This window comes from Ctenopharyngodon idella, chromosome 21 (assembly GCF_019924925.1).
Source record: "Ctenopharyngodon idella isolate HZGC_01 chromosome 21, HZGC01, whole genome shotgun sequence".
Lineage (NCBI taxonomy): Eukaryota > Metazoa > Chordata > Actinopteri > Cypriniformes > Xenocyprididae > Ctenopharyngodon > Ctenopharyngodon idella.
In genome coordinates, this window is record NC_067240.1 from 8,651,758 (window position 1) to 8,665,174 (window position 13,417).

At 36.9% G+C, this 13,417-nt stretch overlaps 2 protein-coding genes across 6 annotated transcripts in view; one reads left to right on the forward strand and one right to left on the reverse strand.

Annotated features, from left to right (window-relative positions):
* Positions 1-967: 967 nt before the first annotated feature.
* LOC127504251 (alpha-(1,3)-fucosyltransferase 7-like) overlaps positions 968-13,417 on the forward strand; it is a 35,524-nt gene continuing 23,074 nt past the window's right edge. Inside the window, exons 1-2 of one of the 5 annotated variants that reach the window (XM_051878808.1) lie at positions 1,062-1,495; positions 3,044-7,140. In XM_051878808.1, the coding sequence (XP_051734768.1) occupies positions 3,166-4,236 (1,071 nt within the window). In that variant the 5' untranslated portion in view covers positions 1,062-1,495; positions 3,044-3,165 and the 3' untranslated portion in view covers positions 4,237-7,140. Of the gene's footprint in view, positions 1,496-3,043; positions 7,141-13,417 lie in introns of those variants that run through there. The other 4 variants (XM_051878807.1, XR_007927316.1, XR_007927318.1 and 1 more) reach the window with 4 other exon arrangements.
* LOC127504250 (POU domain, class 5, transcription factor 1-like) lies at positions 7,357-11,698 on the reverse strand. The gene is made up of 5 exons (XM_051878806.1): positions 10,214-11,698; positions 10,007-10,118; positions 9,795-9,925; positions 8,519-8,683; positions 7,357-8,417 (listed from the first exon to the last, which is right to left on the reverse strand). Exons 1-5 carry the CDS (start codon positions 10,958-10,960, stop codon positions 8,157-8,159), a joined length of 1,416 nt encoding a protein of 471 aa, XP_051734766.1. The 5' UTR covers positions 10,961-11,698; the 3' UTR covers positions 7,357-8,156.

The following is a 13,417-nucleotide window of genomic DNA, read 5'->3' on the forward strand; positions in this document are numbered from 1 at the left end:
GCCAAAAGTGTTGGCTATTAGGTAGTTGTGAGTGCAGGTGCTAAGTAAATTGTTATTTCTGAGATAAACTAGCATCAGCGGAAAGATGTGTTTCATTCCCGCCCACGTGTAGAGATCAAATATTCAATTTGTTTTTTTCATTTTCTACCTCTGAACGAAAAAACGAAAAATCAAGCCGAATTCTTGTTTTTCGTTTTGTTTGAAAAAAATGAAAAACGAAAAAGGTGCCGTTTTTTTAATGTTAAATCAAAAAACGAATGACCAAAAGATACACGGACCCCCCAAACTATATGATATTCTTTCTTCTATGGAGCAAAAAAGAAGATATTTTGAAAAATGTTTCAGCTGTTTTTGTACATGTAATCAAAGTCAGTGGGGTCCAAAACAACATTTGACTCTCACTGATGGACAAAAAAAGACACTTTTGTGTTCCACAGAAGAAACAATTTCAGCAATGAGGATAAATGACTGATGACACAAATTTTGTGTGGACAATATTGCGACAACATTGGTCAACCATATTGTGTTGGTCAACCAACATCTGCAGTTCTTGAAAGTCATGCTGGGCTCAGCTTGTATTTCTCAACAGGTCTATAATGCAATGCTTAGTTAAAGCAAGGTTCAAAATAAGTGATTATAGATTCTGAAAACACACTATTTAATAATGACATGAGAGTTGAGAGTTGCTTTTACTTTGTCTTTCTCTCTTTTCATCTTCTAGAAACACTCTTTTAGTAGAAAAAAAAGACCACCAGTGATATCACTTGCATTGTTTTTCTTATTTTAGAGGATTTTCAACATTTCTTTTCTTGGGGAACATTAGACACAGTTTTTGCAACAGTCTATGCATCACTTTCACTTCTCTATTTAAAAGAAAGGTACATGTGCCAACACGGAGAAGATAAACGCGTTAGATAAAAGCGAAGCGTTTTTAAAAACACTTGCTTCCTTTTCCTGTAGCCTAGTTTCAGTGCCCTCAGAAGCCACAACCGACACTGATACACACACACTGATACAAGCACTGATACATGTCGAATTGCCAAAAAGCTAATGCACCACATTCCTCATTTATCTTGCTCTTGTAGCCACAGTTTATGGTGAAATCAATGTGCATCATTTAAAGGACATTAAAGACTCTGTCAGGTAGCGAACATCAACTTAACAGCCAATTATTAGAAGGCATGTTGTAGGCAACAAATCACATATTATGTTGACCTGTTAATAATCAGATTTGGCATGTTAAAGTTAGATGCTGTAATGATTAAGGCCAGGGCCATGAAAAATGGGAGGGGAAGACACATAAAAGGGTGGAAGAAAATAAAATAAGAGTGATCTCAACAGGAAGCTCTTATTTCCTATAAGACTGAGTCATTTTGCAAATCTCTCCATCATTTAATGACAGCACAGGCCTTTACCAAACCTCCACATCACTTCGTTTCTCAAGGGACACGGCAGCTGCGGTCTTCCCCACAAGCCACGTTCCACAAAGACACAGGTAAGATTTCTGCCATTTCTTTGATCTTTAAATGCACCTATGATTTTCTTTAGATCATACATATATGCATTTGTCTTTACATTCCTTTGACACTTTCTCTTGAAAGAATTTTACTGAAAAGCATCATCTCAGTGGAAATCGTCTTGTTCTTCTTTGCTGGAATGTGATGCATCATCATTTACTGTCCACTCAAAGCTAAATGTTTATTAAAAATGAAAAAGAGAAAAACATTTTTTTTTAATTATATAAAAGGAAGAGTTTTCTTTTTTTGAAGGTGCACTTTTTGCAGAATTATACAAAAGCAAAGGCTTTCAGTTATACCATTGCAGAAGTACAATATTCGCATTCATTATTAATTTGTGTAAGCAAAAGTGACTAATGACGGGAATTATCAAGATAAGGCAGGAGGTATTTGGCTGGTCATGTGACCTTAGAACACCAGATTAATAATTAATATGATAATATAATAATAATATGAGTCTTTATCTGATGTTAATGATTTAAAACATATTTCATTTGTCGTTACTGTGAAATCATACTAAAACAAAATATTCAAAATCTTTTTTGGTAAATAAAATAAAAAAGGAAATGAAATATAAATATTAAATAACCTTGGCAAATAACTAAAAATTATAAAACTGAAATAAAATAAATAAAGCTAAATAGAAATATAAAAACTAATAAAATTCAGAAAAGCACATACAAAATAATTAAAACTCAAAATAAAATTAAAATGAAAGCTAAAAATAAAAGCTGATTCAAAATATGATAACACTTTACAATAAGGTTCATTAATTAACATTAGATAACATGAACTAATAAAGAACTGCACTTATACGGCATTTATTAATCTTTGTTAATGTTAATTTCAACATTTACTAATATATTATTAAAATCTTGTTAACATTAGCACTGTGAACTAACATGAACAAACAATGAACAACTGTATTTTCATTAACTAATGTTAACGAAGATTAGTAACAAATGTATTGCTCATGGTTAGTTCATGTTAGTTAACACATTAACTAATAAACCTTATTGTAAAGTGTTACCCAAAATAGAAATGCTATATCAGTGTATAAATAATATTAAAATAACAATGATTCAAGCACTTTTTATTTCCTTATGCATTTAGTTTATTTTTTTCTGTTTGAAACCTAGTTGGCAAAAGCTTTTCTAGCTCCACCCACCACTGCTTTGATAGCACCTATCACTGTTTGTACTTAAATGCCATTTATTGCTATTTATACATGGTGCAAACGGTGTCTACCACTATTTACACTCTGTGTAAATAGCATATATTTTTAACACTGAGTGTAAATATCCGCTGCCCATTTTTTAATAAGTGCATTTTTCTTCACATATGCCACTTCGGGCTTTTAGCAAAGAAAGAAGGTGTTATTTCCTGAAGTGCAAGTGTTACTTTAACAGCACTTGCATAACATAACTTTCTTTACTGAAAGACAAAGAAAGCAAGATAGAGAGCCAGGGATTCTGCTTGAGTTAAGAGTCACTCCCTCAACTGGTCACACCCCTTGTCGTCTTCAGGAAGGAAGAAAATGACATGGATCTTGACTTTGACAAAACCACAAGTTGTAGACTAAGTTTCTTCATGACGTCCAGCAAAACAGCAAACTAACGCCCAGTTCTCCTACTTCCACAGCACGCTTATGGGCTCCAGCATAAGATATATGGGAAAGTGGATAAAGAGGCATCTTCAACCCCTCAAGACTCTCCTTGTTTTATTCCCGACCATCATCTTCATCTACTGTTGGTTGTTAATGGTTGATGAACAACATCTTGATGGCAGCAATGAGTCACTCACAAACAATATCACCATCCTGTTGTGGCACTGGCCGTACGGCACCCGGTACAGCCTTACGGGGAATGTGTGTCTGAGGGACTACGGCATCTCTGGATGTGTGCTAGTAGACAATCGCACTCTCTACGAGAGTGCCAATCTGGTAGTCTTTCATAACTTTGAGCTGAAGCTGCATAGAGAACACCTTCCAGTGCATCTCTATCGTCCCCCCAAACAGAAGTGGGTGTGGCTTTCGTTAGAAGCATTACAAAACAATGGCAACTTGTCACCATACAACAACCTTTTCAACCTCACCATGTCATATCACCCTCATGCTGACATCACGGTGCCTTACGGGAAGCTGTTAGAGAGGAAAAAAACAGGTCTAGATTTTGCTATCCCAAAAAACAAGAGTTATGAAGCCTGTTGGGTGGTAAGTAACTACCAGAAATCGCACAAGAGGAGCGCTGTGTTCCAGGAGCTGAACAAGACCCTCAGTGTGCAACTGTATGGCCATTTCGCCAAAAAACCACTACCGAAGGAGGCTCTGCTCCCAACGATTTCCCGCTGTTATTTCTACCTAGCCTTTGAAAACACAGTATCTCCGCACTATATCACAGAGAAGCTGTGGAGAAACGCCTTCCAGGCCGGGACCGTGCCTGTGGTGCTGGGGCCGCCTCGCAGAGACTACGAAGCCGTGGCGCCTTCGAAATCCTTCATCCATGTGGATGATTATGAATCTATTAAAGCCCTGGCTGAATATCTGAGAGCCCTAATTAAAGATCCAAAGAAGTATAATGAATATTTTAGGTGGAGACAAAACTATATGGTTCATCTATATACAGACTGGAGAGAGAGATTGTGCAATATCTGCCCCATATACAGACGATTACCAACTCAAAAGGTTTATGCGGATCTGAGAGCTTGGGCAAAATGGTAACGTAACAGGACACAGAACATGTTTTTGCGTTTAAAAATGCAAAAGCCAGGGCAGAAGAATGAAAAAAAAAAAGTATGGTCTACAGCTGTAAATTTAACTATGTTTAACTCGAGGTCTGCGCTTTTAGAACACCATGTTGTTCGCAAAACTCTGCAAAAGATGCAAGACGTGAGCACAACGGTCCAAGATGTCCGTCTAGTGAATGTTTACATAGAAAGACAATTGAAAAGTAGTGAAGTGGAAAGTAAAAAGCGCACAAAATGCTTGAGTGGAATAAAAAAAAAAAAAACAAAAAAAAAAAAAACAAAGGTCTAGACTTAAAGCCCACTCACACCAAGAACGATAACTATATAGATAACTAATGATAACTATATTCGCGTCCACATCAACAAATGATAAAGATAACTATAACAATAACTAGGCTATATTTGCTTTCACACCAAGAACAATAGCCTAACTATAAAGATAACTATAACGATAACTATATTTGCCTCCACACCAACGAACGATAACGGTGTGTTTATTCTAAGCTGCGGGTTCAAAGTGTTTACAACATGTTTTTGCTGTTCTTGTTGCATTTACACGGCTTTAACCAGCAGATGTCCTTAGCACGCTATGTTTTGAGTGAATAGCCAGCGCAATCGATTTGGCTGACGAAACAACGCCTAGTCTTTTTCACTGCAACTTCAAAGGAAGCAAGACAATGTTGTCGAAACTAGCGCTGGATACCTGAGGTAATTTTATGTCACACTGTTTGCTAGCCTGGCATTATGATATAATTTTTTGATAAGACTAACAATGGTGGCTTTTTCTGGACCTAGGCGATTAACTTCTCAACCATTTTAAATGCGCGAGCCCTTGAATTAGAATGGATTCTGATTGGCTGTCAGTGTTTTATCGTTCAACAGCTGGAAAAAAATCGTTCTGAAAGTGATCCCAACGATATCGTTTCTCTATATCGTTATCGTTATAGCTGTGGTGTGGACAGTGCTATTCTTTTAAATTTAGAATGATTTTTAAAACTATAGCTTTATCGTTATCTTTATAGTTGTCATTCTTGGTGTGAATGGGCCTTTAGAGACATGTTTTGAAAAGTTGAACTTCTTTTAACTTGAGGGCTTTTATAACACTGTCGATGGCGTGACACTGTAAAAGATCTAAGACGTGAACGCTCAAAGACATCTGTCTAGCACGTTTACCAAGTGGAAAGCAAAAAGCGTGAAAAATGCACAATGCAGATTAGTGGAAATGAAAAAATATGCAAGGTCTAGAGAGAACTACTTGAGAGCAGTGTTTTTAGAAAGCTGTGTCATGCGCGAAAAGTTGAAAAAGATGTGAGCGCATGCATTGGTTGTCTAGATCGTTTACATAGAAAAACAATGTAAAAACTGCACAGTGGAATGCACAAGACATAAAATAGTGAAATGGAAAAATACGGAAGGTCAAAAGACCATTTTTAGAATGCAGCGTAGTGGAACGCAAAAACGCGTTCTGGGTGAACGGCCCCTGTGGGTCTATTCACACACAACATATTTTTTACGTTTAAAAATGGGAAACAGCAGTGGAATGGCAAGGTCATTTTTTTTAGAAGCTGAAGTTTTTAGAGCACTGTGTTATGCATAAGACGCTGCATGAGGCAATAGTTTATTTGAATTCACACTGGCAGCAGCACCTTTTATGCATAAAGCACAGAGTGTTGGCGTGCACCTGCGAGTGCATAAAACAGAAGTTTAATTGTGGTGTGCATTGCTGAGGCCATGATGCCAAGCTGAAACCACAAGCCTCCTTCCTCTCCTGTCAACATGCTTATATATCCTCTGTACAAGGATTCTTGAAGAATGGAACAAATGTTTGCAAGCAAACTAGCAAGTAACCTCGCTTTAAAAAGTAGTGGGTCTGCAGAACCTGATTTCACCAAGTACATGTTCCTGGATCAGCATCTTTATTGATCCTGGAACAACTTTCCATTCAACCAATCAGATTTGAGAGATAAGATTACAGTTTATGTCAAGTTAGGCTTACAACCAGCACTCTAAAAAATGCTGGGTTAAAAACAAACCAAGTTGGGTTGAAAATGGACAAACCCAGCGGTTGGGTTAAATGTTGCCCAATATGTTGGGCAGTTTTATTTAACCCAACTATGGTTGAAAATGTAATGTATGGCTGGCTTAAAATGAACCCAAAATAGGTTGGAAATTAAAAATCAGACACATAATTACTAGAGGCAACAATAATAATCAAACGGTGAACATTTATTAATAAGCAATTTAATAAAGGTTTAATTATTATTATTAATTAATAAATGTTCATTTCTAACATACATTTGGTTCATTTTAAGCAAGAAATACAGTCATTTTTAAACAATAGTTGAGTTAAATAAAACTACCCAGCAGGTTGGGCAAACATTTAACCTAATCGTTGGGTTAAAACAACCCAATTGCTGGGTTTGGCCATTTTCAACCCAACTTGGTTTGTTTTTAACCCAGCATTTTTTTAGTGAGGGTTTGGGGTTCACCAAGGTTTGTTATTCACCTATCATTTCCCTCTGATTTTAGGGATAAGTTATGGGAAGGGTTAGGTTTAGGGGTAGGGATATGGTAAGGACTAAATTTTCAAACAGAAATGTTAATCAAACAAAATTTGTTAATCCAGGAACGCATCGAACTCCGCAAAATCAGGTCATGCAGGTCTTTTTTTTTTTGTTGTAAGTCTTAGAAAATAAAAAAAAATAAAAAAATCAATATCTTTTGTTGCCAAAAGCTGTGCTCAATCAAACTACCTTGTTTGAGAAAAAATAAATACTAGATTGTAAAAAAAAAATATATATAACTTCATTCTCAAACTACTAAGAAAATATTAGATATAGATCCTCTTGTAACGAGAATAAACATGGATTTGACCACATTGTTGTTTTCTGTGAATTATTGGCTTGAATTAATATATTACTTTAAGGACATTGTAAAGATTTAAAAAAAAAAAAAAAAAAAAAAGTTCTGTGCTGGACCAGCACTTGAAGCAACAGCTGGGTCCTGAAGCAAAAAACAGTTCTTTGTAGGACAATAAGACACTATCAAGATATTTAAAAATAAGCAACTGTTCCCAAAAGTAACTAGAAATGAATGACTGTTAATGGAAATGGTTTAATTGCTACCCAGAAGATATTGTGTTGACTGAAGAGCAGTGTTTCAATAAATTATCAGATATGGCTTTCATTTACATTGCACCGGGATGAGCATGCATGATACAAACACCAAAAGATAAGGCACATGACCTCCACACAGAGGCTTTCAAACTGGCAGCAAATTTCATTTATAATCACCCTGATAAAAAGATACTACACAATTATTTTCAACTGGAGATGGGGGAGTGCAAATATTTAGAGCAAAAGAACAGTGACTAATGTTCTTTGTGGACCATCTGAAAAAGGTCTCCTCCAAATTGTAATAAAAATCCATCTCATTAAAAATTAAAGCAATTAGTCAAAATACAAGCTCATGAAGTCATGAATTTGCTGCCCGTTCGCACAGAATGGTGATTCGAAAAACTACAAAGTATGGAGACGTATGGAAATATACTTTAGAAATCACCAACTATTGAACAATAAAACACAAACATAAGTACATAAAAAATTGATACATGAGCAAAAAGTCAAAAACCAACTATAAAAAGCATCTGAACCTTTGATTCCATGTGCAAACGCATTCAACAAAGCACCAATTATACAAAGATCCATCAGGCTGCTAGTGTGCATGGTCAAGTCCAAACCAGACACTATACAATTAGAGTCTCCATGTACAGAAATTACGGAAAGAACCAAATGCAGAAACAGATGCAATGTTTGCATAAAAATAAATCGTATGACTGATTTGATCCATGGCTTGGAGCATTTCTATAAACTTTTAGCAGGCATCTGTAACCGGTTAGCTGGTGAGGTGACCCACCAGTCCAGGATGTAGGGTGTTTTTAAAGACATCTGGTCGGTGGAGGGATGGCATGTATAGGGCAGGGGCTCCTCCGGGATGGCCTGGTCCAGGATAGCCTTGCCCTGGGAGGGCTGTGCCACCCATGTGGGGCGGAGGTGGACTTTGCTCATAATACTGTACTTCAGCACATTCGTCATCAAAGGGCAATGCTAGGCGCTTTCCCTTTTGTCTACGGTTGCAGAACCACACACGTACTACCTAGAGAAAAAAAAAAATAAAATAAAAAGAATATAGGTCAAATGGATTTAAGAAGCACTGACTAAAATATGAAGGGTCTAAAGACCTTGAGGGACGCTTACATCTCTCTCCAGGCCTAGGTCGTCAGATATGTGTGTGATCTCGAGAGTGTTGGGTTTGGGGCACTTCACAAAGTACGACTCCAGAGCAGAACGGACCGTGCCTTCCAAACTGGTCCTTCGCTTTCTTTTTCTTGTGTCAACGAACACCCGTTCAATTTTGTACATCTGGAAGATATTGAAAAAAAAAAAAAAAAAAAAAAAAAAAAAGAAAAAATAATGAGCCATGAGATACAGAATAAACATTCAACATGAGCAAGTTAGAAATTTACATCAATCACTGCATCGAAAGGTCAAATTGTGTATAATGACCTTTAAAACTTATAATATTGTTGCACCTAGGTTGATATTCTACAGTGTACTGGACCATTTTTCTTAGTGGAAGATGTAAGTAAATCTACAAGTGAGAAAACAGACAAGTCAACATTGTCTTTTATGGCCATGAATTTATTTCATACACAGCCACATATTAAGCAGGATGACGTACAGTTGCTGAAACAATGTAGTAACTTAGTCACAATGCAACTGAATCTGAGGCAGATCTTAATACAAGCTTTCAGCCAAATGTAATAAAGGGGTGGGATTGATGCAGAAGAAACGGTTGGAGAAGTCCAGCATACAGAGATGTTTGTTGAAAATAGTTCACAAAGTATAAAGGTTTAAAAAAAAAAAAAAAAAATTATTCAAGTTTTTTTATATAGCGTTTTTTACATTACATATAGTTTCGAAGCAGCTTTACAGAAAAATTAATGTTTCTACATTCATGTTATCAGAGTTGACTGTCAAAAAAAGTACAGTTCTAAGATAATAAATCATGCAGTTAGCTAATATGCTTTAATTTAGCAAGAGAATGATCTCACAATCAATTACTTCAAGATGTGATCGTAATGAAGCAGTTGTGTAATTCACTCAAGATCAATAACACCTACATTTAGAAAATAGATCAGGTAAATTTACATTATATGCCAACTTGATTTACATTATATCTCATTTTAACGGTCAATTTTAAAAAAAGCAGACTGAAAATGCAAAATAACTTATTTTGCTAAAATCAAACATGCAGTATATGATAAAGTCATGTGAGAATGTAACACGCCGGGAAAGTGTGAAATTACATTGTAAACTAGGCTATGTACTGTTTCACATACCAAAAAGGCACGCTAGTTTTCTATTCAAAACACAGCCGTGTTGTTAACAGGTGACTGAGGTAAACTACCCTCAAGTTTAGTGACAGCAGTAGTCGGTTTTGAGCGCCCCTAGTGTAATGTAGTGTACTTACATCCTGAGGGTTTTCGGAATTCTCGGCCTCATTCAACCACCTCTGTAGCAGCGGCTTCAGTTTACACATGTTCTTGAAACTAAGTTGGAGAGCCTCAAAGCGGCAGATAGTCGTCTGACTGAACATTTTGCCTAGACAAAAATACAACGGTTGAATAAAGCCACAATTTCACGTATATATTCATGTATAATAGTTGGAGACCTCAAACTCACCATACAAGTTTCCGAGCGCGAGTCCCACGTCTGCCTGCGTGAAGCCCAGAGTGATGCGCTTGTGTTTGAGCTCTTTAGCAAACTGCTCCAAGTCTTCTGTGGTCAGATTCTCCTAAAAGGCATTTAAAAAGCAATACAATTAATTTATACTCACAAAACAACAGTGCTAGATCTAAACCAAACCAAGTTTAAATTCAAAAACCTCACCTCCTCCTCAGAATCACTGCAGCCTCCACTTGAGGACCCGCTGCTCCTGGCTGCGCTTTGCGCCTGTCCCGAGGAGATGTTTGGCGCGGAGCCTCCGTTGAAAAACCCCGGGCTTCCGAACCCATTTCCGGGTGGAGATGGAGACAGAGAGGGAGATGATGCAGAGGGAGTCGGTGGAGCTTGGGAAATATTAGCGGAGGCCGTGATATGAGACAGTCCAGGCCAAAACGAAGGGTTCCAGGGTGTGTAATAATTCACCCCGGTGGGCACGGATGATGTCCCGGGAGTGAGATGGTATTGTGACGACGGCTTGTTTTCTTCATTGCCGTATTCATCAACATCTTTCTCGGTTTTTACCTCAGATGGCATCTTGATTTGTTCCCTGGTTTCAGCGATAGGTGGACTGATGTTGGCTGGTTGAGTGGCTGCCGTCGCCCCCGCCACCTGCCCGGTGAACTCGGGGGCAGCAAACGGGTACCAGTGTTTGGGTTGCGCAAAATCACTACCTTGCAAATCGTTCGTTTTAAAATCGCCAGAAAATGGGAAGAAGGTCTGGTGTGTCGCTGGGCTGATTCCATTGAAATGGGCTTTGTTAAAAAGCAGGCTTGGATCCTGAAGCATGCCGTGCGCGAACTGCAAGGACGCACCGCCAAGTCCATCCAGGCCCGGGGCTTGAGAATACATGGCCCTGTTGACCTCGTAGGGCCTGCAGTCTGCTCCTGTCGGGCTCTGCGGTCTCTCCGTCATCTTCCCACAAAAAGTTCTTTAGATTTCAAACAGGAAAGCGTTGAGACTGCTGGTTTGATAATCAATAACCGGCGACCAGTAGCTCCATGCCAGGAAGTTCTTGTAAAAATGAGCAAACCAAAGTAGATCTCTAAGCCTCAGATTGTGCGTCCCAACATCAGCCTGTGCTGAAATGTGCGTAGTTCTTGTGTGATTGCCATCAATTAGGCCTTTAGAATGAGCTAGAAACTCACCAACTCTTCCCAATCTCAACTCTGAGCCTGTCCCACACAGGTTTTCCTAATCAATCGGAGTTGGAGGCTGGGGTCTTAACCATCTCCTCTCCTATTGGTCACTTGAGACAATAAGCCACAGCTGACTTTGTGAATGAACTTGGTTTACTCATTGGGTGAGGACATGAGGTGTATCTGTACATATGCGCATTTTCCAAAAGTGAACAAAATATAAATAAAATCTTAATTAAAACTGAACTCAAACCTTTAAAAAAAATCCATAACATAAATCCATAATAATCTATAATTTTGTTTAGAACTAACATCCAGTAACATTAGCTCATGCGTGTTGAGTATTTAAAATGCAAATAGGACTACATATTCATGTGTTTTATATTCATGCCACATTAAGTAAACTTTGTTTCAGTAATATGCACTTAATGAGTTGTTCTTGATATTGAAATTCTTAACATCCGTGGGAAAATTCACTTTATTGTGCAAAATTGTGTAAAGTGAACGGCGAGTTTTATGTGGTATTTTATAGCTTATATTTATAACAACGTTTAGCCGATTTTACATATATTTTATTTAATATATTGTAAACAAAATGGATAATAAAAGTGTATAACCGAAGAAAAAAAAAAAAAAAAAAATCACGTGTATTTTTTTCTTCTGTTTGGTCAAGACTGACAAATAAAAAGTGAAATGTTTGTCTGTTGCTGATAAGCAATTGGATTACAAGCGTCACATCTCCCACCTTCACGCTGCTTGTCGAACCACAGATAGGAGCAGTTTATACATGCAAGGGTATTAAAAAAGATAATGATATCGTGATGTGAAATAACATCATTTTAGTTATCTCATAAGAAATGGACTCGGAAAAAAATCATTTTATCAGATGCACAAAACAATGAAATGTTATTTAAACGAGAGAGAGAGCGAGAGAGAGACTTAAGTTAACTGCAGTCAATGAACCCATGATGCAAATATATATATATATATATATATATATAATATATATTACAGTCAAACCGAAATTTATTCAGACACCTTGAACATTTCATTCATTAATATAGTTTAAAAATGGTAATAAAATATGACAAGATCTCAGAGTTAAACTGTGTCAGAATTATGTCAGATAACACTTAAGCAAAACATGGTCAGGTCAAAGTATCTGAATAATTTTTGGTTCCAAATTTTTTATTAATTTTGTTGGTAGTCCACTGTATGAAGAATTTTTGGGTATAATGTGTCACATTTTACTTTATTTTGCTATCCTCACTTACATAAATGAACTATAGTGTCCTGCACCCACTAGTAAAAATATACCAAAAATATCAAAAATGTCTGAATAATTTTTGGCTTGACTGTATGTATAATAATATATATATATATATATATATATATATATAGTCTCAGATCTTGGTGTAAAATCATAAAAATTATGACATCTCATGATCTTATGTTTAAAATAGCAGAAGTGATCATTACCCCTTCGAATGTACATAAATTCCAAATACATTAAAAATTTGTTTTCTCCTTGATTTTAACACCTTTTTAAAATAAATGTATTATATGCCTAGGGAAAGTAAAAAAAAGAAATAAAAAAAGAAACCTTATTTATTCGATCTACTGAATCAAAGTAGATTTTTTCAAAGAATTTATCTGATTATTTTATTTATTCATTTATTATATAGGAAAAGTTGGGTGGGCGATATATATATATATATATATTGTTTTTTTTTCTTTCATGCTTATAAATATCTGATAAATACAAATATACTCAAATTGGCTCTAACTTCTTTGCGTTATTAATTCTTTAAATATATATTTATTTATATAGGCCTAATAATTATAGCGCAAGCTTCGTTCACTCACTATATAGCGAGCTTGCTTGTCGTTTAATTAAACGTTGTTTACAGTTTGGAAAAGCTCTACAGACGCATCGATACAGCTGTGCACCCCCGACCGAGCCGATCGGTGCAGATTGCGGCAGGAAGACGCGCCGCAGGAAAGTGGATGGGGGATGCATTGTGCCAGAAGAGCCCGAGGCCCCCCGCCGCTTCCAGATCCAGAGTTGCGATGGCCGGCCATTAGCTGCCTTTCAGCACTGAACAATAAGTCTCAACCCTTTGATTCTTCCCCTACCCCCCTCCTCTGAAACAAACACCCGTCAAAGTTTCACCGATGCACTATAGTCCAAAGTCTCTTTCCAGCATAAACATGCACGCGTATATTGGAGTCT